General features: G+C 42.8%; 2 protein-coding genes across 7 annotated transcripts in view; one reads left to right on the top strand and one right to left on the bottom strand.

The window, feature by feature from the left end:
- Positions 1–25,437, top strand: part of IFT140 (intraflagellar transport 140) — a 284,666-nt gene that overhangs the window by 177,312 nt on the left and 81,917 nt on the right. The window lies entirely within an intron of this gene.
- The window catches only part of TMEM204 (transmembrane protein 204), a 45,774-nt gene that overhangs the window by 9,665 nt on the left and 10,672 nt on the right, over positions 1–25,437 (bottom strand). The window contains exon 2 of the mRNA XM_073362967.1: positions 12,416–12,571. Within this exon, the coding sequence (XP_073219068.1) occupies positions 12,416–12,571 (156 nt within the window). The remainder of the gene's footprint in view (positions 1–12,415; positions 12,572–25,437) is intronic.

Genomic DNA, 25,437 nt, shown 5'->3' with positions numbered 1-25,437 from the left:
ATAGGAGCTATTGAAGAGTAAAAACTCCCTGGTCAGTACAGTCTGCCACAGGCTAAACAGGGACTGACATTTAAGAGCAGAGAAAAGTGTGATTCAGAAGGAAGAGCGAGGAATATTATTGGAGAGAGATATTACAGTTCGCTGTTTCTAACTTCTGTGAATTAGTTTAGGGTGAGTGAATTGAGAGAGCTCTAAAATCAAATTTTTATGGTAAGTATTTGACAGGGATGAGTTACAGCATCCTCAATCAACAGTAATAGTGGCCAAGATAACCGGAAAGTGATGTTCGGCTTACCAACGTGGGAGTTCAGCAACAGAAGTGTGAAGAGAGATCATACTGATCCACAAAAGGCTTATCCACAGATACTGTAGCGCATACTAGGAGGTTTCGTTGTCACCGTACAGAAGTCAAGACTTCTTTGTACTGCAGTGAATGCTACCATTCCAAAGATTAGATATTTCTTGAAGCAAAGAGCCCCATAGTTTATTGGAGCCGCTTGATCCTGCACACTGCATATGTCTTGTTTGCTTGTTATTACACCAATGAAAATGTGTGCCAGCCAAGATTTGGCTGAAACATCTGGTATGTCTCTTCACTAAATCACAGTGTGAAATTCATCATGCTCACCTTGTAGCAGCCTAGACCTCAGGGAAGGTATTCACTCTTGGGGGAAGGTAGGCTTTTTTCCTGGGGAAAGAAACTTTGCATTCTGCTGGGCTTCTACTGGAGCATCATATCTATGGGAAAGGCTATTCTGTAATCATTTGCTGAGGGAGGTGCTGAGGGAGTTGGCTGACGTGATTGCAGAGCCATTGGACATTACCTTTGAAAATTCGTAGTGATTTGGGGAGGTCCTGGACGATTAGAAAAAGGCAAATATAGTACCCATATTTTTAAAAGGGAAGAAAGAGAACCCGGGGAACTACAGGCTGGTCAGCCTCATTTCAGTCCCCGGCAAAATCATGGAGCAGGTCCTCAAGGAATCCATTTTGAAGCACTTGGAGGAGAGGAAGGTGATCAGGAACAGTCAACATGGATTCACCAATGGCAAGTCATGCCTGAACAACCTGATTGCCTTCTATGATGAGATAACTGGCACTGTGGATGTGGGGTAAATGGTGGATGTGATATATCTTGACTATAGCAAAGCTTTTGATACGGTCTCCCACAGTATTCTTGCCAGCAAGTTAAAAAAAGTATAGATTGGATGAATGGACTATAGGGTGGATAGAAAGGTGGATAGATTGTCAAGCTCAACTGGTAGTGATAAACAGCTCGATGTCTAGTTGGCAGCCAGTATCAAGCGGAGTGCCCCAGGGGTCGGTCCTGGAACCAGTTTTGTTCAACATCTTTATCAATGATCTGGATGATGGGATTAATTGCACCCTCAGCAAGTTCGCAGATGACACTAAGCTGAGGGGAGACGTAGATACACTGGAGAGTAGGGATAGGGTCCAGAGTGACCTAGACAAATTGGAGACTTGGGCCAAAAGAAATCTGATGAGGTTTAACAAGGACAAGTGCAGAGTTGTGCACTTAGTAAGGAAGACTCCCATGCACTGCTACAGGCTGGGGACCGACTGGCTAAGTAGCAGTTCTGCAGAAAAGGACCTGGGGATTACAGTGGTCAAGAAGCTGGATATGAGTCAGCAGTGTGCCCTCGTTGCCGAAAAGGCCAACAGCATATTGGGCTGTATTAGTAGGAGCATTCCCAGCAGATCGAGGGAAGTGATTATTCCCCTCTATTCGGCACTGGTGAGGCCACATCTGGAGTATTGCATCCAGTTTTGGTTCCCCCACTACAGAAAGGATGTGGACAAATTGGAGAGAGTCCAGCGGAGGGCAAAGAAAATGATTAGGGGGCTGGGGCACATGACTTACAAGGAGAGGCTGAGGGCACTGGGGTTATTTAGTCTGCAGAAGAGAAGACTGAGGGGGGATTTGATAGCAGTCTTCAACTACCTGAATGGGGGGTTCCAAAGAGAATGGAGCTAGGCTGTTCTCAGTGGTGGCAGATGACAAAACAAGGAGCAATGGTCTCAAGTTGCAGTGGTGGAGGTCTAGGTTGGATATTAGGAAACACTATTTCACTAGGAGGGTGTGAAGCACTGGAATGGGTTACCTTGGGAGATGGTGGAATCTCCATCCTTAGAGGTTTTTAAGTCCCCGCTTGACAAAGCCTTGGCTGGGATGATTTAGTTGGTGTTGGTCCTGCTTTGAGCAGGGGATTGGCCTAGATGACCTCCTGAGGTCTCTTCCAACCCTAATATTCTATGATTCTATGATTTGATGAGGGGTGTTCCAGGATGGGACTGTGGGGCCTACCTGGTTATCATAGAATCATAGAATATCAGGGTTGGAAGGGACCTCAGGAGGTCATCTAGTCCGACCCCCTGCTCAAAGCAGGACCAATCCCCAATTAAATCATCCCAGCCAGGGCTTTGTCAAGCCTGACCTTAAAAACTTCTGAGGAAGGAGATTCTACCACCTCCCTAGGTAACGCATTCCAGTGTTTCACCACCCTCCTAGTGAAAAAGTTTTTCCTAATATCCAACCTAAACCTCCCCCACTCCAACTTGAGACCATTACTCCTTGTTCTGTCCTCTTCTACCACTGAGAATAGTCTAGAACCATCCTCTCTGGAACCACCTCTCAGGTAGTTGAAAGCAGCTATCAAATCCCCCCTCATTCTTCTCTTCTGCAGACTAAACAATCCCAGTTCCCTCAGCCTCTCCTCATAAGTCATGTGTTCCAAACCCCTAATCATTTTTGTTGCCCTTCGCTGGACTCTCTCCAATTTATCCACATCCTTCTTGTAGTGTGGGGCCCAAAACTGGACACAGTACTCCAGATGAGGCCTCACCAATGTCGAATAGAGGGGGACGATCACGTCCCTCGATCTGCTTGCTATGCCCCTACTTATACATCCCAAAATGCCATTGGCCTTCTTGGCAACAAGGGCACACTGCTGACTCATATCCAGCTTCTCGTCCACTGTCACCCCTAAGTCCTTTTCTGCAGAACTGCTGCCTAGCCATTCGGTCCCTAGTCTGTAGCTGTGTGTTGGGTTCTTCCGTCCTAAGTGCAGGACCCTGCACTTACCCTTATTGAACCTCATCAGATTTCTTTTGGCCCAATCCTCCAATTTGTCTAGGTCCCTCTGTATCCTATCCCTGCCCTCCAGTGTATCTACCACTCCTCCCAGTTTAGTATCATCCGCAAATTTGCTGAGAGTGCAATCCACACCATCCTTCAGATCATTTATGAAGATATTGAACAAAACCGGATATTGAACAGGACCGACCCCTGGGGCACTCCACTTGACACTAGCTGCCAACTAGACATGGAGCCATTGATCACTACCCGTTGAGCCCGACAATCTAGCCAACTTTCTACCCACCTTATAGTGCATTCATCCAGCCCATACTTCCTTAACTTGCTGACAAGAATACTGTGGGAGACCGTGTCAAAAGCTTTGCTAATGTCAAGAAACAATGCATCCACTGCTTTCCCTTCATCCACAGAACCAGTAATCTCATCATAGAAGGCGATTAGATTAGTCAGGCATGACCTTCCCTTGGTGAATCCATGCTGACTGTTCCTGATCACTTTCCTCTCATGTGAGTGCTTCAGGATTGATTCTTTGAGGACCTGCTCCATGATTTTTCCAGGGACTGAGGTGAGGCTGACTGGCCTGTAGTTCCCAGGATCCTCCTTCTTCCCTTTTTTAAAGATTGGCACTACATTAGCCTTTTTCCAGTCATCTGGGACTTCCCCCATTCGCCACAAGTTTTCAAAGATAATGGCCAATGGCTCTGCAATCACAGCCGCCAATTCCTTTAGCACTCTCGGATGCAACTCGTCCGGCCCCATGGACTTGTGCACGTCCAGCTGTTCTAAATAGTCCCTAACCACCTCTTTCTCCACAGAGGGCTGGCCATCTATTCCCCATGTTGTGATGCCCAGCGCAGCAGTCTGGGAGCTGACCTTGTTCGTGAAGACAGAGGCAAAAAAAGCATTGAGTACATTAGCTTTTTCCACATCCTCTGTCACTAGGTTGCCTCCCTCATTCAGTAAGGGGCCCACACTTTCCTTGGCTTTCTTCTTGTTGCCAACATACCTGAAGAAACCCTTCTTGTTACTCTTGACATCTCTCGCTAGCTGCAGCTCCAGGTGCGATTTGGCCCTCCTGATTTCATTCCTACATGCCTGAGCAATATTTTTATACTCTTCCCTGGTCATATGTCCAACCTTCCACTTCTTGTAAGCTTCTTTTTTATGTTTAAGATCCGCTAGGATTTCACCGTTAAGCCAAGCTGGTCGCCTGCCATGTTTACTATTCTTTCGACACATCAGGATGGTTTGTCCCTGTAACCTCAACAGGGATTCCTTGAAATACAGCCAGCTGTCCTGGACTCCTTTCCCATTCATGTTAGTCCCCCAGGGGATCCTACCCATCCGTTCCCTGAGGGAGTCGAAGTCTGCTTTCCTGAAGTCCAGGGTCTGTATCCTGCTGCTTACCTTTCTTCACTGTGTCAGGATCCTGAACTCAACCAACTCATGGTCACTGCCTCCCAGATTCCCATCCCCTTTTGCTTCCCTTACTAATTCTTCCCGGTTTGTGAGCAGCAGGTCAAGAAAAGCTCCCCTCCAGTCGGCTCCTCTAGCACTTGCACCAAGAAATTGTCCCCTATGCTTTCCAAAAACTTCCTGGATTGTCTATGCACTGCTGTATTGCTCTCCCAGCAGATATCAGGAAAATTAAAGTCACCCATGAGAACCAGGGTGTGCAATCTAGTAGCTTCTGCGAGCTGCCGGAAGAAAGCCTCATCCACCTCATCCCCCTGGTCCGATGGTCTATAGCAGACTCCCACTACTACATCACTCTTGTTGCTCACACTTCTAAACTTAATCCAGAGACACTCAGGTTTTTCTGCAGTTTCGTACCGGAGCTCTGAGCAGTCATATTGCTCCCTTACATACAGTGCTACTCCCCCACCTTTTCTGCCCTGCCTGTCCTTCCTGAACAGTTTATAACCATCCATGACAGTACTCCAGTCATGTGACCTATCCCACCAAGTCTCTGTTATTCCAATCACGTCATAATTCCTTGACATCACCAGGACCTCCAGTTCTCCCTGCTTGTTTCCAAGGCTTTGTGCATTCGTATATAAGCACTTGAGATAACCTGCTGATCGCCCCTCATTCTCAGTATGAGGCAGGAGCCCTCCCCTCACAGACATTCCTGCCTGTGCTTCCTCCCGGTATCCCGCTTTCCCACTTACCTCAGGGCTTTGGTCTCCTTCCCCCGGTGAACCTAGTTTAAAGCCCTCCTCACTAGGTTAGCCAGCCTGCTCGCAAAGATGCTCTTCCCTCTCTTTGTAAGGTGGAGCCCGTCTCTGCCCAGCACTCCTCCTTCATGGAACACCATCCCATGGTCAAAGAATCCAAAGCCTTCTCTCCGACACCACCTGCGTAGCCATTCGTTGACTTCCACGATTCGACGGTCCCTACCCAGGCCTTTTCCTTCCACGGGGAGGATGGACGAGAACACCACTTGTGCCTCAAACTCCTTTATCCTTCTTCCCAGAGCCACATAGTCCACAGTGATCCACTCAAGGTCATTCTTGGCAGTATCATTGGTGCCCACGTGGAGAAGCAGAAAGGGGTAGCGATCCGAGGGCTTGATGAGTCTCGGCAGTCTCTCTGTCACATCGCGAATCTTAGCCCCCGGCAAGCAGCAGACTTCTCGGTTTTCCCGGTCAGGGCGGCAGATAGATGACTCAGTTATGTGCATACTGTGTGCTTTGCTTCTGGGCAAAGTACTGGTGCACCTTAATGCTGTAGTAATGTGCACCCGCTAGTTTAACCGAAAGGCACATTTCTGGAATTTGATGCATCATTTGGTGTAATAAAGTAACTGGAATAGAACACTGTCATAGTATCAGTGTCTCCTGCTTTGATTAATAATAGCTTTGCTGTCATAACATCATTTATTAGCAGCAGGAAACAGTTGGCAATATTCTAGTCTATTGACCTTTTTTGATGAATATTGTTGAATATTTATTGTTTAGCCCATATCTTCCTTTAGAAGAAATTCTAGGAAGAGCATGGGGCAGCTGGGATTCTGCCTTCCCTTATAGTGCTGTATCGCTTGCGATTAACACCCTTGTCATCAATGGAATATGTTGATCCGAAACTAGTGTGAGAACAGAGTCTGACCCAATATCAGGATTATTGAAAATGCTCTTTTAATCAAATTTTTTTAAAAATAATTGTTTTAATATTACCACTAATTTAAAATGACTGTAGTATCTTTACATTTTTTTAAATAGATATTTCTTTCATACTGATAAACAGAGGATCAGAACTGTTTCAGTGTTTCAATAAAACAAGTGACAGGTGTATTGGGGCAGATGTAATGAGAAGTGTGAAGGAACAAGGTCATTGAGCATAAGTCACGTTCCATCATTTTTTTTTTGTTGGGATTTTAAAAAATTATTTACAGTGTTTCATTTAATTCTGTTCCCTAGTCCTCAGAAGTATTGGGTTTATAGGCATCTTGATAGAAGTCTGCTTTAAGAATTGACTTGAAGGAAGCAAGAATGAAAGCAGATATTAGGATGATTAGAGCCATATAAGTACTTAGATGGGCATGGCACATCAGAACGAGGAGTAATGGTCTCAAGTTGCAGTGGGGGAGGTTTAGATTGGATATTAGGAAAAACTTTTTCACTAAGAGGGTGGTGAAACACTGGAATGCATTACCTAGGGAGGTGGTAGAATCTCCTTCCTTAGAGGTTTTTAAGGTCAGGCTTGACAAAGCCCTGGCTGGGATGATTTAACTGGGAATTGGTCCTGCTTCGAGCAGGGGGTTGGACTAGATGACCTTCTGGGGTCCCTTCCAACCCTGATATTCTATTATTCTATGATTCTATGATCAGTCATGGAAGGGTTCCAGGAGTAAGGCATGACACGGATGAAGTCATGGAGATAAGTGGAAGGACAAGAAGTGACCAGTTAGTTGCACGATTGATATCTTCATCTTTGTTCTGTGATGACTGTTCTGTTGTTCTGTACTGCATTAAGATGTATGTAGGTTAATGGTATAGAAGTTAGAAATGGAGAATTTCATCCATTCTATCTCCCTGCCAATCCACAATTGTCCCTACTTTGTATTGTGGGATTAGAGTGAACAGTATGTCTGCAGGGGTGTCTCCTTCGGTTACCACTAAAGAGGTGTCAGCCAAAAGACACAAAGTGTAGACAGAAATCAAGGCTTGAAATTCAAAGGAAAGGTGTAATAAGGTGTTGTTTGGCTATAAATGGCAAGCCAAGCAGAGAGACGAGGCTTCTTATTGTCTTCAGTATAGGGGCTGGACATTTATATGGATCTCATGAATATTCAGAGTGATCGTAATTTAATAAGAAAAAAAAATTAAACCTCATGTTTACAGTTTAAGCCAATCTCTTACTATTGGGATATGTCTATGCTGCATTGACAACCCAGGCTCTGACTCAGATTTAAGCCCAACCCTGCCCTACTCAAGACCTGGGCCTATGGACACACCCAGGAGGGTGGGTCTGAGCCTAAGTCCCGCTGTGACTGGGGTCCAAGCCCTGTCATTTTGTGGTGTGGATGCAACTCAAGCCACAGATGTGAATCAGAAAGTCTGCGTTGTGCTGTATGGACACTTTAGCACGGTTGTGAGCCCCGGGTCCAGCAATTGTAAACCCAAGTTTACAATGCAGTGTGGATGCATGGAAGCATGACTCCACAAGCATGGGTCCCACAAATCTGGGTTTACAATGCAGTGTAGGCATACCCTTGGAGACCAGGATTAAACCTAATGTGTGGAGCAGATTATCCCACACGTGTCAATTGTGGGGTTCTTACACCATCCTCTGAAGCGATTGATACTAGTAACTGTGAGAAAGGATGCTTGGCTAGATAGAGCTTGGGTTTGATCTAATAGAGCAGTTCCTGTGTTCCTAGTAGATTAGTCTTCTATAGATTCCCCTTTGCCATCTATCATTTTAGTACTTAAAGGAATTCCCATTAGGAATGTTACTCTGTGAGGTTTTTTTTTATCCACCCTTATATTCAGCATGTTGCATCTGTAACAGTTTCTTGGAAAAAAACTTCTAGAGAGAAATTTCTGATTGTTGACACAAAATTCCACAAAACGAGTTCCATTTTCACCACATAACTTTTCCAAAGCAAACAGCTTTCTTTCCTGTGAACTGGGAGGTATGAGGCTGTGGAGTTTTGGAGCGCTGTGAATCCCAGTACAGCCACTGGAGTACTGCTTCCTCTCTTCTTTCCTTCCTCTGGGCTTCCTAGGGCTTTATTTTCTGTCAGAGGGTCATCCTTTTGAATGACTGTCAAATACTCATGCAGGTGGCAGAAATAAAAAAGAAACAGAGCTGGGATCCGTCATGAGCGCTGGCGAGGTGCATGTTGATCAGAGATGGTTGTGTAGTCAAGGCAGAAGTTGTGATTGGGGGCCTATGGAGTATGACAACAGTTGAAACTCACAGCTTTCTTTAATAAAAATGACTTCTCAGACCACAATACTAATAGGAAACCATAGCATAGTGCACAGGCTATGTTGCTAGGATGGTATTCAGGGTGAAAACAACCAACACTGGTGATCACTGACAGATTGAAGACTGTTGTTAAAAATATATGAATTAAGGTCATAAATATGCCAGTGATCACTAATGGTCCATGGAGCCCTTGCTGGTGCACTGTAGGAGGAAAGATTGTGAAAGATCTTTTAATCCATCTTCTGGCTTGTGTCTGAACCCTCTCCAGTTGATCCACGTTCTTCTTGAATTGTGGGCACCAGAACTGGACAGAATGTTGCAGCAGTATTCCAGCACTGGGGCCAAATGCAGAGGTAAAATAATCTCTCTACTCCTTGAGATTCCCCTGCTTATGCATCCAAGGATCGTATTGGCCATTTTGGCCACAGCACCGCACTAGGAGTTCACATTCAGCTGATTATCCACCACAATTCCCAAATCTTTTTCAGATCATTGCTTCCCAGGGTAGAGTCCCCCCATTGTGTAGGTATGGCCTACGTTCTTTGTTCCCACATATATACATCAATATTTAGCTGTGTTAAAATACACATTGTTACTTGAGCTCAGCTTAGCAAGTTATCCAGATCACTCAAGGACAAGTCACTGATACCTTCATGATTTACCAGTCCCCAAATTTTTGAGTCATTTGCAAACTTTATCAGTGATGATTTTATGTTTTCTTCCAGGTCATTAATAAAAAGATTAAATAGCGTAAGGGCCAAGAACAGATCCCTGCAGGATCCCACTAGAAACACGCCCATTCAATGATGATTCCCCAGTTACAATTACATTTTGAGACCTATCCGTTAGCTAGCTTTTAATCCATTTAATGTGCGCCATGCTAATTTTAAACCTTTCTAGTTTTTTAATCAAAATGTCATGCTGAACCAAGTCAAATATCATATTAGAAATGAAGGGAGCAGAGTTCCACAGTGTGAAACTCCACAGTCCGCATTTGACTATGTTTTGTGTAGAAAGTTCTTATGAATATATGCTTCATATCCACTGTTCTCTTCTTATGTGTCTGCCGTTCTTTATGGACTTGCTAGTTTACGCAGAAACTTTCTGGGAGGTTCTCACTCTGGAACATAGGATCGGCTACAAACTATTGCCTGTAGTTTCCCAGGGGAAAAGATCCCTTCTCCCATCAGTAAACAAACAAACAAAACACTCCTGATGTCCTAGATCTAGCAGTGTGTTTTGTCCAGTCAGCTGAACTTTTGGTCCCACTCACACTATGAATGTGTACATTGGTGTAAAAAAATTAGAAATAACACGTTTGTCATGATGTTTAATGTTGTGTACTCTGGGCTTAATCCAGGAGACTTGGCAGGTGAGATTTTTGTGGTCAACTTGAGTTTCTTGACAGTGGAAGGAACACAATAGGTGCCGGGGTACAAAGGAGGAAACAACCTCCTCAGATGCCATACTCCTAATGCCTCATCCCAGGAGCGAGATTAACACTGATAGTCAGAGTGACTTCCTTCCCTCCCAGCCATCCCTCATCATCCTTGAAAAAGAGAGTGAGCTACTGGTAGAAAGCTGATCTTCGGATGGGGTAGTGAAAGTTTACATCTCTTTCCTTCTTTACCTAAAAGTGTTCATGCCAGAATATATCAGCTGTATGGCCTGGAGATAATTATTTTAAATATAAATCTTCAGGAAGCGAGTAAGATTTTAAATGAGTCTTCTGTAACTCATTGCAAGACTGAGAGAAAACATCCAGCTTACAATGAAGGTCCATCTAGTGGAGAGCAGTATATCTGACAGCTGACCTTGCTCCCCTTTCCATCTTCCTATGAGACTCATCACATCACTTCTGCAAACAGGAGCCTCCTGATTCAAACAACCAATGGTCTTTCTTTGTAACAGTGTCTCTAGCTGCCAGATTCCCTCTCTTCACACCTTTGAGTATCAACAGTTGAGTCCAGAAATTCGTTTGTTTTTTCTTTCACTGTTCTCATTAGCATTTTGTTAATCATTCTGACTCTGGCTTTCCTCCCTTTTTCCCTCCCAGCGCTGGGGATTTCAAGGTTCAGCTTGCATAACAGGTAATAGCAGGCATTTCCTTCTCCTGTGTCGGGATATCCTGGCGCCCTTCAGTCTCTCTCTGACTGTATTTAAAACAGACTTCAGCACAAGGGTGGAAAAAAGCCCAGTCTAAAATTAGCAGCCTTGATAGAAGAAAGGCACACGGCTGTCCACTGTACTGTTTGTCAATGAAACAACAAATCTAAACAGAGCCAGAATGCATTTCCTGTCTGTGGAAAACAGGCTGAGCTTCGGAAAGGAGGGGAGAGAGGCAGAGAAAGGCAGACCTCACGCCAAAAGGAAGAAAGAACTGGACAAAAGGCATCCAAAGGTAAAAGCAGTGTGCTGTGCTGCTGATCTCACAAGAAGAGGCTGTGTGCAGATCTTGCTCTGCTAAGGCTGCAGTTTTGGATCCTGGCAGTGTTGCACCAGTGCGTGGGGTCCCACTGGACTCAGAAACTGAGTGTATTACAGCTTAAACTAATATGTCTCTTTGTGTATCATACAGTCCCTTCTCCTTATTGGGCCTTTGATTCCCATTAGGCTTGAAGAGGTGTCTCAGCAGTCCTTCACCAGTGGTACTGCAAAGACAGCTGAATTATTGCTGTGAGAACCATCATTTTGAATTTTCTGGACTAGTCTCTGACCTTACTTACAACAATGTAAACACTCTCCTTACAATGTGTATTTTTTCATGGTCTGTGTGTATATAAATCTCCTCACTGTATTTTCCACTTTATGCATCCGATGAAGTGAGCTGTAGCTCACGAAAGCTTATGCTCAAATAAATTGGTTAGTCTCTAAGGTGCCACAAGAACTCCTTTGCTTTTTGCGAATACAGACTAACACGGCTGTTACTCTGAAATGTAAACCAAGAATCACTGCAGGGGCCTCAGTGCATTTACACTGGTTTAGAACTACTACTGTAGATTTAAACTGAAGTAAAGACTCAGGCTCTGGCCTTAACATGCATTAATACTACATCAGCATGTTTTTTTCCATTTTAATTATACATTTTGGACGCAATCCTGCAAGCCCTGTGTATGGAACTCCTGTTCAATGACTGTTCTTTTTATGGATGTCTTGATTGACTTGTGTAGTAAAGGAAAGGATTAATGTAAAATATTTATGATTTGATGCCAGTGGTTTCACTGTGGAGAAGAGATTAAACCATTTCCCCCTTTCCCCACTGGATTCTGTATACAGTTATTATCCATGAGAATTACTGTGGGAATTTCATTTATAACTGTCAGTGTTGCCAGAGTGCTTCATTCTGCAGTTTGTAGTTTTATTTACTAGTTATTCCCACTCATTGCAATCTGGCAGATCTCCCTGGACTAAAATTCAGTCAAGTAAAGGCATATAATCGCACTGCAGTATGACTGCAGAAATTCATTCTGTTCTATCTTTACCCTTATCTATAGTCCCTCTAGTATTTTTAGTCCTATTAAATCTTGAAGTTTGGCTTCCACTGTTTCCTTGTGTTTTGCCTTCTTTACTAATGAGAGCTACACAGTGGCTTGTTTTCTTGGTTGACTGAGGATTTATTTAGATCTATTCAAGAAATAATCTCCTGTTTGTGTTCTGTAGAATCTCGTAAATCAGTGGGCTAATATGAAGAGAGAGCTTTTAAGGGATGGTAAACATCTTTACTACTGAAGAGACCTACTTTGGAATTCAAACCCTATTGCTTTTCTGTTTATTCTGAAGAATTTGTAAAGCAGAATACTCTGCCTGTCCTGATCTAGATAGAATTTACCAGGTCCATCTCCATGTGCAAAAAGAGGTACTTACTGGCAAGTTGGAACACGGCAGCTATGGCTTCCTCCCACCACTGGATATCCTGTGAAATAATAGGCAGTTCTACTAGGCCCAAGACGAAAATGAGCTGACCAGCAGTCAAGGCGACGGTAGCGATTAGGTTACAGGCCCTCATCATGTCAAACTGCACTGTGGAGGACACACAAAGACTGAGTAAGAGCATCATCTTAAAATAAAATCTTAGGGTTTAAAAAGCAATACCCCACCGAGAAGCTATGGCAGAGTTGCCAGCCCCTGAAAGAATGCTTCAGAAGCTGCATGTCTGCTAATTTTATCTCAATTTATAACAAACTCTTACTCTGATGTACATTCATGATTAGGCTATCTAAGAACAGGTTGCCTTTCAGTTACACAGAAATCTGCCTTGTTTTCAGGGATAGCCTTCCAAAAAAGAATAAACATTTATCCTTCTGGTTGCTTTCTAAAAATTATAAGCACAAACTCTTTGGGGCAGGGACCATCTTTTTGTTCTGTGTTTGTACAACACGTACCCACAATGTCTGTAATACAAATAATAATAACTCCCAAAACAAGTGTGCTGCTTTGAACTCATTGTCTTTCTCCCAGTTAATAATGTTGCATTTGAGACCAGCTGATGAGCTAAAGCCTGCATCTCCCTTGTTTAAGGGTGATCTACAGGTAGGGTATTATGGGAGGGATTCTCAACTACTAAAATTTGCTCCCTTTCCTGGTCTGTCAGAGCCCAGATTTATTAATTTACCAGGCACGTTGCAAAACTCCTCTTTTTCTGGATGCTTGAGCAGGGAGTCAGTTGAGGGTAAAAGGGCAGTTATTTGTGGGGTCATTGCAGTTTTCTTGTAATACAGTGTATGTTGTGTCCAGTCATTGATATGTGTATGCAGTTAGATCTGTAGTTGTACTGTGCAGTATTGTAATATTTACATATTACAACATACAGCACAAATATAGAATTAATCATGGCAATAAATATTTGGAGGCCAGGATAGGTACTTAATAGAAATGAACACATTTCCTAGCTGGTCACTGAATAGACTGTATTCATTGCAAAGTTTACTACTTTTAGTCAGGTTGATGGTGTTTTTCTTCTTCTTTTCCTGTTAGCATGGTGGATGTCCTGTTTTCATCTTTTTCCTTCCTCTCTAGCTAAGGGTGGGCTTCATAAATGTTATTGTACCAACACAACATCCCTTGCCTAATATGCCACTGCTACTCTGAAGTAGGAAGGGCTTGCCATGTAAATGGCCGTACTTTTTAAAGGAAAATGTTTACACTGGCAATAAATGCAAATCTTCACCAGAATTGTAAAAGGTGACATAGCTGATTATGGGTGGACAGTGTGGGTGCACGAGATACTAGGATCTGAGATTTCCTATGTGATGAAAATGTCATGGAATGGTTAATTCTCAGCTATTGTTACACTCTGTTACATTTTCCCAGGCTTTTTTGGTAACAAGATTCCATGATTTTGTAGTGGCTTGTTCCCAGGTCTCACCATTTATTTATTGGGTTCTGAGAAGTATATGCGATGTGTGGTGCCAACACTCTACATTACTATGGAATGAAACTAGGAAATTTGTTGAGAATGAACAATACTTAGTGGAGTCCATTCAAACATGAACCTCTGTGAAAGGCTTAAGTTGGGTTTAAAAAAACAGGTGCATACCAAAATCTATTAAGAAATATAGTGAAACCCTTAAATGAATGCCCAAGAAGGGAATAAACCTGTCAAAAGACATAAAGGTAGCCTGCACAGTGAAAAAGTGAGTTTGTGCCTCTTTGTTTATTAATACCCTATAAAGAAGACGTGAAAAAGTTTAACCCACAAAGGGGATGATTTTTTGGGTTGTGTAAGGTTTTTTTTTCTTCCCGTTTGTTTTTATTAGAAAGGTAGATCTTGTCCACAGGTACCAGCTTCCTCCTTGCCCTGGGGGTGCTCAACCCCCTCTCTGCCCCACCCCAGGTCTCACCCCCACTCCACCCCTTCCCCCAAACTCCTACCCCACTGTGCCTCTTCCCGCCTCTCCCTCTGCCCCCGCCTCTTCCCCACTGTGACGTTGCACTCCATATGTTTTATGGAAATATGCTTATAAGTGTGAATATGATGTAACTGAAATATGCTTAATGCAAAAGGTCTCTTGTAAGGTAGCTTATAATCTACTGAGTATGTTCATCCTATTTTGTATGAATGTATCATTCTTGTATCTGAAGCTAGAAATATGAAATATAACTCTGAGGTCCTATTGTAATTATGCAAAGTGTGGGCCATTAATGGTGGTTTGGAAGCTTGATGGCTCCCATTGACTAGGACATTGGTTGTAAATGGTCTGTTTACTTGCAAACCTTCCTGGGTGTGTGCGGGCCAGCCCTGGAAGAATGAAGGCTGGGGTCTCACAGGACATGTGACCATGTCACCTGGTAATGAAATCCATCTTAAATCTGGTACTTTTCCATTTAGAAGGAGGGGTGGGGACTCAGATACACACAAGATTTCTGCCTTGTGCCAAAGATATAAAAGGGGGTGGAACAGAACAAAGGTGCTGTCAGTCAAGAGAAATCCCCTAGTTACCACCTGAGCTGGAACTAACAAGGACTGTACCAGAGGAAAGGATTGGGCCCAGAATAGGAAGGAGTCTAGTCTGTGAAAGAAGCTTATTGGAACATCTCTGAGAGTGAGATTTTACCTGTAAACAGTTTCTTAATGTATTAGGCTTAGACTTGCATGTGTTGTTTTATTTTGCTTGGTAACTTACTTTGTTCTGCCTATTATTACTTGAAACCACTTAAATCCTAATTTTTATACTTAATAAAGTCACTTTTGTTTATTAATTAACCCAGAGTAAATGATTAATACCTGGGGGAGCAAACAGCTGTGCATATCTCTCTATCAGTGTTATAGAGGGCGGACAATTTATGAGTTTACCCTGTATAAGCTTTATACAGAGTAAAACAAATTTATGTGGGGTTTGGATCCCATTGAGTACTGGGTATCTGGGTGCTGGAGATAGGAGACCTGCTGAGCAGTTTTTCTTTAAAGTCTGCAGCTGTGGGGGCATGGACCAGACCTGGGTCTGTGTTGCAGCAGGCTAGCGTGTCTGGCTCAACAAGGCAGGGTTCTGGGGTCCCAAGCTGGCAGGGAAAACAGGCTCAGAGGTAATTCCAGTACGTCAGGTGACAGTCCCAAGGGGGTCTCTTTGACTGAACCCATCACACCCACCCTTTCCCGCCCCGTTTCTCCCCTTCCCCTGAGTGTGCCCAGTCCCCACTCCTCCCCCTCCCCCCAGAGCCTCCTGCATGCCGCAGAACAGCTGATCGCTGTGGGCAAGAGGTACTGGGATGGAGAGGGAGGAGTTGATCACCAGGGCTGCTGGCAGGCGGGAGGTGCTGTGGGGGAGGTGGAGGAGCTGGCTGCTGGTGGGTACAAAGCGCCCACTAATTTTTTTCCATGGGTGCTCCAGCCCTGGCGCACCCACGTAGTCAGCATGATCTTGTCTACCTTGTTTTTCCTGGAAGAATCCATGGATAATTGGAGAACTAATAGCACAAGTACTAAGGAAGTGAAAACCAAGCGATTGAGAAGGAAAGGGGATTTTAGTCAGAATATTTAAAATTTTGTTTTTGTTTAATTATTTGATTAACATCTATTTAACCCAAATACCTTTCAGCACCCTCCAACTTCAGTCATAGTCTGAGAAAGCTCCCAACCTGTTCCTGATCCTCCAAGAAGACTTCCAGCAAAATAAGGAAGACAAGACTTAATATTTTTGGTATTTGTAAGACAAATAAAAAATAAGCTTTTTTTAAAAAATATAAAGCCATTTAGATCTTCTTTTGAGTTATAAAAATGCATGAACCCACTTTTTCCCATGTAGGTCACCTTTAACTCCCTGCACAGTAAGTAATATACAATTGATTGCTGACATGTTAGTGTTAGATGTTAAGAGCCATATACTGCGAGCCTTACTCAAGCTGGAGAACCTTACGTCTTGGCGTACCATTGAAATCAGCCAGTTCAGTAGGATATTAGCAGAATATGGCCCGAAACACATATAGGTTTGGTTTTCCTGATTAATCCATTTCTGAAAGCAGAGGAACCTTCCGTCATTCAAAAGTAAGGACCAGTCATAGAGTAAATTTTATGGTAAGACTTGTTGCTAATTTTGAAAGTGCAGTTCCTTAGTAGTGGGAGCACTAAGCAGTCTCCCCACAGTGAACATGAAGTGTCATGAAGTGCTTTGGGACACACTAAAACCATCATCAGGCACCTGCTGGGCTTTATAAACATCAATAAAACTTGATGAACGTTCGAAGTATCATACCTATATCATAAGTGTAGACTATGGCTTTCTGAGAAATAGCCTTTTATAATATTATAAAGGCCTTTAGCTTGTCTGGTGAGTTTGTAATTACTGAATCTGGAAACAGCCAATTCACAACCATTATTATTACAGTCCTTTTTTCTTGTTTAACTATAGCACTGAACCCAGAGGGTACTTAGTTCACACATAATAAATTCTGCTGGCTTGTCCTTGGAATGTGTACTAACCATGGTCTGAGAAACACCAGATTGCTATATTTTATAAACTCCGATTGCTCATCCCTCGTATTTGTAATGCCCATGAGTAAGGCTACAATTTAGTCACGGGTATTTTTTGTAAAAGTCATAGAATCATAGAATATCAGGGTTGGAAGGGACCTCAGGAGATCATCTAGTCCAACCCCCTGCTCAAACCAGGACCAATCCCCAACTAAATCATCCCAGCCAGGGCTTTGTCAAGCCTGACCTTAAAAACTTATAAGGAAGGAGATTCCAACACCTCCCTAGGTAACGCATTCCAGTGTTTCACCACCCTCCTAGTGAAAAAGCTTTTTCCTAATATCCAACTTAAACCTCCCCCACTGCAACTTGAGACCATTACTCCTTGTTCTGTCATCAGCTACCACTGAGAACAGTCTAGATCCATCCTCTTTGGAACCCTCTTTCAGGTAGTTGAAAGCAGCTATCAAATCCCCCCTCATTCTTCTCTTCTGCAGACTAAACAATCCCAGTTCCCTCAGCCTCTCCTCAGAAGTCATGTGTTCCAGTCCCCTAATCATTTTTGTTGCCCTCCGCTGGACGTTTTCCAATTTTTCCACATCCTTCTTGTAGTGTGGGCCCCAAAACTGGACTCCAGATGAGGCCTCACCAATGTCTCACCAATGTCGAATAGAGGGGAACGATCACGTCCCTCGATCTGCTGGCAATGCCCCTACATACACATGCCAAAATGCTATTGGCATTCTTGGCAACAAGGGCACACTGTTGACTCATATCCAGCTTCTCGTCCACTGTAACCCCTAGGTCCTTTTCTGCAGAACTGCTGCATAGCCATTTGGTCCCTAGTCTGTAGCGGTGCATGGGATTCTTCCGTCCTAAGTGCAGGACTCTGCACTTGTCCTTGTTGAACCTCATCAGATTTCTTTTGGCCCAATCCTCTAATTTGTCTAGGGACCTCTGTATCCTATCCCTACCCCCCAGCGTATCTACCTCTCCTCCCAGTTTAGTGTCATCTGCAGACTTGCTTGAGGATGCAATCCACACCATCCTCCAGATCATTTATGAAGATATTTAACAAAACCGGCCCGAGGACTTACCCTTGCGGCTCTCCACTTGATACCAGCTGCCAACTAGACATGGAGCCATTGACCACTACCCGTTGATCCCGACAATCTAGCCAACTTTCTATCCACCTTATAGTCCATTCATCCAACCCATACTTCTTTAACTTGCTGGCAAGAATGCTGTGGGAGACTGTGTCAAAAGCTTTGCTAAAGTCAAGAATCAACATGTCCACCGCTTTCCCCTCATCCACAGAGCCAGTTATCTCGTCATAGAAGGCAATTAGATTAGTCAGGCATGACTTGCCCTTGCTGAATCCATGCTGACTGTTCCTGATCACTTTCCTCTCCTCTAAGTGCTTCAGAATTGATTCCTTGACGACCTGCTCCATGATTTTCATTACGACAAAGTCATAGGCAATAAACAAAAATTCATGACCTGTGACCTGTCCATGACTTATACTATAAATACCCCTGATTAAATCTTGGGGTGGGGGTGCTGCTGGCGGGGGTGCCCTAGGGGGGCTGCTGCTGTGGGGGAGCCAGGGGCACCAGCTGCCAAGGGCAGCTCAGCAGTGGCTGCTCCAGCCATCCCAGGACCGCTGCCGGGGGCTGTCCACCCGCCACTGTTCTGGCTGTTCAGGCAGTCCCTGGGGCCAGCCGTACCTGCCGCTGCTTGGGCTGTCCTGGGGCCAGCTGCACAGGGCTGCCTGAGCAGCGGCTGGTGTGACTGGCCCAGGGCTGCTCCAGAAGCAGCTGGTGTGACTGGCCCCAGGGCCACTCCAGTAGTGGCTGGTGTGGCTGTCCGTGAGGCCACCTGAGCAGCTGGCTGCGGAGCTAGCTGCTTGCGCAGCCCTGGGGTCAGGCACACTGGTTGCTGCAGAGGTCACAGAGGTCACGGAAAGTCACCAACCTCCATGACAAACACAGAGCCCTACCTGTGGGGATTGAAACACTACAACTTTGTCGTAATGAACTCTGTCATTCATAACTTCTCTTTATGACTTATAAAATTATGAGCCTAGTAACAGCAAATATATGTCTATTGTAAGTTCTTTTGGCTTCACCACATAAATGATTATAGACATAGCCAATTTGCAACCGTGACTAACTCCCTCAGCTTCCTGCAGCATATGTAGTAACTGTGAGCCCAGGAATAATTGGTTCATGATTATTATATGCTCTTGACAGCTGGGAGTTTGTAGTAGCCTTGAACACAAAAATAGCTGGTTTGCAGAGCTCTTGTTTTCTTCACACAGTTTATAACAACTCTGAGCTTAGGAATGCCAATTCAGCCAATATAATAAGCTTTACAAAGAAGTATAGAAATGTAACCAATGATACGTATATTAAAAGGAAGGTCAAATGTGGTTCAGGATGGAACCCCAGTAGGATGATGAAGGGACAGCATAGAATAAAGGAGGAAATAACTGTCATGATTTCATGAAATCTGCCAACTCAACAATTTTAAAATCTATGCTGTGACAACAGTTCAGTACCTTTCCATACTTCATATTATGATACTGTTGCTTGTGCCCCTTAATAGTTCCATTGTATGATGTAGCCTGATTTTTAGGATTCTTCTAGAACTGTAATGACTAAAACAAAAATAGCAGCCAACCGCCTTTATAAACTCTGTTGCTTCTCTGTGGAGTTTGTAATAGCTTTCCGTGTAGAAATACCACTCTTCAAATTGTTGTCTTCTCCTCCGGTGAATAGTCATTATAACCTTCATTTGGCTTGATTCTGCCGAGGGTTGTTGTTCTTATGTAACCCCAGACTCAGACTCTTGGACTGTACAAGACAGTCAATACACCCCAAAAAGTGGGGAACGTCACAGAAGAAGTCTGACTAGGCTACCATGGAATTCCCCTCACAGCCTCAATTAGTAGATTTTAAAGATGCCTTCCCCCATCAGTAACACTGAGGGAGGGCAAGCCATAATGCTTCTTTTCTGTGTGTACTATCTGTCAACCAAGAAATAATTATTAGTTCACATCTTTCATAAATCTTGGCTTCTGTGCTTAACATTTGTAACAACTGTGAAGCTTGAAATGTTCAGTTCATGATCTTTATAAACTTTCTGCTTCTCCTTTAAATTTTATAATATCAGTGACTCAGTGATAATTCATTTCCCTTGTAAACTCTGACAACTTCTGCATGGAGGATTTTATAATAACCATGAGTTTAGAACTCATTGCTTTGACTATTACAAACTCTTCTCTCTTTTCTAATGTGTTTGCCATAGCTGTGATCCTACAAATAGCCTCTTTGTGACCCCTATACACTATCAGTTTTTCAGGAGGATATGTATAAGTCATAATTCCTGAAACATGAGATTTGCAGGACTTTAATGTTCTCACATTTACTGGTGGCATTTGTGATAACTATTAACTTCTGAAATCTATTGTCTAAGATTGTCGGGATGACAAAGGTATTTTGGGCATCCCATTTCTTTTGTTCTGAACTCACTGCTGTTATGGCCCTGCCATTGATGTTAACTGTTTGAAGAAATTTCCAATGGCTAGGGGAGCACTAAGAGCCAATGATATCTGGAGTTCTAATCAAACACTAGACTGAAAACTAAATAGAAATTGGACTGGGCATCATATAAGGAGTTCATCGCTCTGCTACCAAGATTGCATTGTTATAGCGTTCTGCATCCTGCTACCATGTGAATTGTGATTTGACGGCAGTCCAGTGCATCCCTGGCAGAGTCCTGAGAACCTTCCTGTTCCTCCCCTCTCCTACATCCTCTAAGATCCCATTTAACAGCCACTGTCTACTTGGCCGATTAGGATTAAACAGGACTCAATCGTGATAGGCATTGAATGGCTCCAAAATCAGCGTGAGGGGGGTCACTGCTCAGCAATGCAAAGTGCTCCCACTCATTTCTCTGAATTTACTATCAGAGAGGAATGGAATTAATACAAAATCCAACTTGAGTCTCCTATAGGCCAGGCCAGAGTAAGCCAACTGGATGGTCAATGCTGCTTTGTTTCAATTGCAAGGGTCAGTTCAGTCTATGTTTAGCACCCAAACTTCAAGGATAAAACCAACTCAAATTCCTCATCGCCTCCCTCATTTCCCTAACCAGATACATCCATCTGGATTATAAATGTTGATTTGATTTGCTATTCTTGAGCAGCAGTTTTGTTTGATTATGTCACATGACATCCCCCAAGATATTTGTGCTCTGCAAATGTAGGTTAGTCATATTAGACAGCAATTTTGCAGTGTTCTGAAATAATGAGGCAGAATGATCTGATTTAAAAATCAGATTGTGCTGATTATTTTGTGTGTGTGTGTGGGGGGGTTTCTGTTCTCTACATTGACTTATCAAGGTCAGAATAGTAATTTTAATGCTCAGATTCCAAGCTTTAAAATGCGGCCTTATCAAAATTAAAAATATGTGAGGAGAAGATTAAACAACTACTGATCTTTTTAAAATAGTTTGTTTAAAGCCTTCCCCTAAAGACACCTCCCACCTATGCACCTTTGCTGAAAGAATATTTAGCAAAAGCCTCAGCCCAACTTTTGTAATTTACTAAAGTATCGATTGTGTGAAAAAGCTAACAAAGTACAAACTCCAGTAACTGACTCATTAAAACTCTTCCATGTCCCTGTCCTCGTTGGATATGTGGGCATACACATCACTGAGTCTTGAGAAATCCACTTCTGAGCTTGGATGTTATATGTGCAGTAATAGGCTTTTATTAGAGAGTATCCTACTATTACTGTAGCTAAAATGGAGTTGGTCATTCTAATCTTAAATCCCCTATTTTCTTTTGAAACTGAAATGTATCCTGTTTGGTATCTGTTTAAAGATAATTTTAATTTTTTGGTGAATGTAATTTGAACCAAATGAAGTTCAGTCAGTTTTGAGTTCTGTGAACCTGACCATAATACATATATTTTTACTTTTAAAAGATTTTTGTTTAGATTAATCTGTTTTAGGTAGCAAAAAAACAGCAGCTTTCAATGAAGAATTCAGTGATTGCTGAATTTGAGGTAAGAGGAATTTTGAAAATGGTCCTGAATGTTTGAAAATCAGTGAGCTTACCCTTGTACTGTTCTGTTTTTTTCTTTTTTTTTAACTTATTTAAGCAACCTATTGAATATATGCATTGAGGTACCTGATGATTCTCAGAAATGCTAAGTGATTCCAGCGAATTTTGCATTGGGGAGTAGCATAAAAAGTGCTCCCAGTCTTTCAGAAACATTAAATATCCTCAAGAATTACTATAGGCAGAGCTGGGAGTGGTGCCTATAGTTAAGGTGGCCCAGTACTTCCCATTATAAGACCCTGTTTTTGATTGTTATAACTTTGCTCAACTTTAATCTTTCAGGCTGAAAATTTCCATGCTGGATGTCTGCATCAGGCTGATTTATTTATTTATTTGAGTTTTAGCTAAGTGGTTCACCTGTTTCCAAGAACAAGATTAGAAAAAATACGTTATTTGCCCATGTTAAAAAAAATCTTAAAAACATTTTATTGAGAATCTCTAGAACCTCCATGCGTTGGGGAGAGGACTTGGATTTTGCTGGGGGGTTACCAAGGTGCCTGGGATATGCATTTTGCCATTCCCATTTCAATAAATAAATTGGGAAAATTTAAACCCAAATTTCACCCAATTTATAAACCTCTGAAAAAATCTTAGTTCACATATGCTCAGTAGAGACTTTGTAAAGTTCGGAAGCCTAATTCCCTGAAGCGTGCACCATCCCCTCACAGCTCCTGTGTGCTGGAGGAGAGCAGCTGCACTGCAGTGTAGAGGTGTAAGGCATGTTGCAGGTGTGTGTGAGAGTGACACAGGCATTGCAGGAGCAAGAGGGTAGGGGTAAAGGAGACAGGAGCGGGCAAGGAGAGTATTAGGAGCAGAGGAGGAGGAACCCAGGGGCCGGACTGGAGCAGAGGGAGGAAGGAGTCGGGTAGAGTGGGAAGTTGGATAGGATCAGAGGGGCAGGTGCAGGAACCGGGGTGGATTGGATAAGAGCAGAGGGAGACAGAGACATATTAGGGGCATAAGACCGGCCACACTGGGTCAAGACCAATGGTCCAGCTAGCTCAGTATCCTGTCTTCCAACAGTGGCCAATGGCAGTTGCTTCAGAGGGAATGAACAGAACACGTAATCATCAAGTGATCCATCTCCTGTCGCCCATTCCCAGCTTCAGGCAAACAGAGGCTCGGGACACTTCAGAGCATGGTTTTGCATCCTTGCCCACCGTGGCTAATAGCCTGAGTTTGAACATCTACATTATAATTTTTATAGCTCCATGAGCCCGAGTCATCTGACTTGGGCCAGCTGCAGTTGTGCCTCATGTCTTTTATTCTAATGTAGATGTACACTAAGTGTCCATGTAGACAAGGCCTAACTGTGATTGCCTTATTTTCTGGGTGCCCCACGTGAGATCCCTGGGGCCTGATTTGCAGAAATGCTGGGTATTCACAACTTTAAAGTAAATTGGAGCTGTGCATGGAACATATGAAGTCCTATAAAAATGCTACATACTCTTACGACTCATACCCTAGGTATTCCGAGTTGAGTAACCAAACTTAGTGGACATTTTTTGCAATTTTGGGCTTAATCTCTCTGTCTTGGTTCCCTACCTGTAAAATGGAGACAGTAATCTCATCTCATAGAGGTGTTGTGAAGATATATTAATTAATGTTTGTGAAGAGCTATGGTGATATGATGAGACCCCTATACAAAACACTCATGAGGAAATTAATTTTTTATTCAGTGCAGCATTTGTATGGTGTGTATTAAATAAGGGGCCACACACTTAATCTGAAGGATAAAATAATTCTGAATAGCTGCCTATTCACTGAATGAAAAAGGGATCCTGTGGGGGAAAAAACAGTGTGTGATCATGTAATTAAAGACTTTATCATAATGCATAATCACAAGTGGGCCAAATTACAGTTGCATGGACAACCTCAATTCTGACAATTCCTAATTTTTGAGTGCTTGACTTTGCAACTTTAATGTTCGTTTAACATAGATTTTTGGATGAAATTATTTATATTATAGTAGCATCTAGTGACCCTAAACAAAAGCAGGGCCCCATTATGCAGGGCACTGTACAAACACATAGTGAGAGATGGTCCCTGCCCCAAATTGTTTACAGCCTAAATAGACAAGACAGGCAAAGGGTAAGAAACAGAAACACAAAGAGGTGAAGTGACTTATGCAAGTTCCAGCAAGTCATTGGCAGAGCCAGAACTGGACCTGTGACTCTATCCGTTAGATCCCCTAACTCCCAGTCCATTGTTCTAGCCATTGGATCCTATGATATCTGGGGGGGTTTCAGTGTTAACAGACACTTGGCTTCCTTTTCCAGCACATTAACTCTCCTTAGTTTTTCTGCTTATTAAGTGGTCAGTGGTTTCTGATATTTTGAATCTAATTGTGAAACACAAAAACAGATATTGGCTGTGTAAAAGTGCATCCTGGGATAACTAAATAATTGGAGTCACAGAAAGATACAGCAAAAGAGTTAGCAGTTGAAGCTTTGAAAGAGCTGTACTGTGCTGGTCTGAACATTAATGAATTCTTCTTGTTTTTAAATCCCAAGTAAGACTAGTTCTGGTTAGTACGTGGATAGAAGACTTCCACATGAAAAGAAGTATGTAAAACCTTTGCATCTTTTGTGCACCAGAATGTTGCTTACATGTCTACTACTCAAAGAAAAAATCAGATTCTTTTTTAGATAGATAGACAGCCCCACTGCTTTCAGATTCAGTTTCTTGCTGGAATGGGTTAACTTTTATTTTTATTATTTTGTCTCTTGTATAGCTCTGTGTCATGCAGTAAAATAGATGTTCATGCAGTAAAAAAATTCTCCAACATCTTTTTCTTCTGTTGTATTTTTAATTTTAAAGAAAGAGAAAACAAGGCAACTCAATGCAACTACACTAATGCAATGTTAAGATAAAGAGTTAGGGTGAAATCCTGGCCCTATTAAAGTCAATTGGCATTTTACCACTGACTTCAATGGGATCAGAATTTCACACTTTATGTATTTAATTTGGTAGGTTTACAACATTCCTACCAGGGAAGCAGTATGAGCAAGACAGTCTGGCAGTCATTTTTGGAATGGAGGGATGGGTAAACTGATCAGTTTCTACATAGAGAAATGTGTACGGTTTGATGCCAGGAATTGAACTCTGAGAATGTTCCTTTATACAATGAGCATGTTTTAACTGTATACTTAAGGTTATTGTATATCTTCTGCTAATGCCAAGGTTGTGGCATAATGCGTAAACATATATTGATTGGATGCTCTGCATTTATAGGATGCTCTGCATTTTTTTTTAATCCACTTGGGGTGGAATTTTCTAAGGCTTCTAAATCACTTAATCTCTTTTAGAAGTCCCACCCTTAAACTGAGAATTTAAATCCACAAAAGTCAG

This window comes from Lepidochelys kempii, chromosome 10 (genome assembly GCF_965140285.1).
Source record: "Lepidochelys kempii isolate rLepKem1 chromosome 10, rLepKem1.hap1, whole genome shotgun sequence".
Classification (NCBI taxonomy): domain Eukaryota; kingdom Metazoa; phylum Chordata; order Testudines; family Cheloniidae; genus Lepidochelys; species Lepidochelys kempii.
The sequence above is the reverse complement of the archived record's forward strand: the minus strand, read 5'-3'. Positions and strand labels throughout refer to the sequence as shown.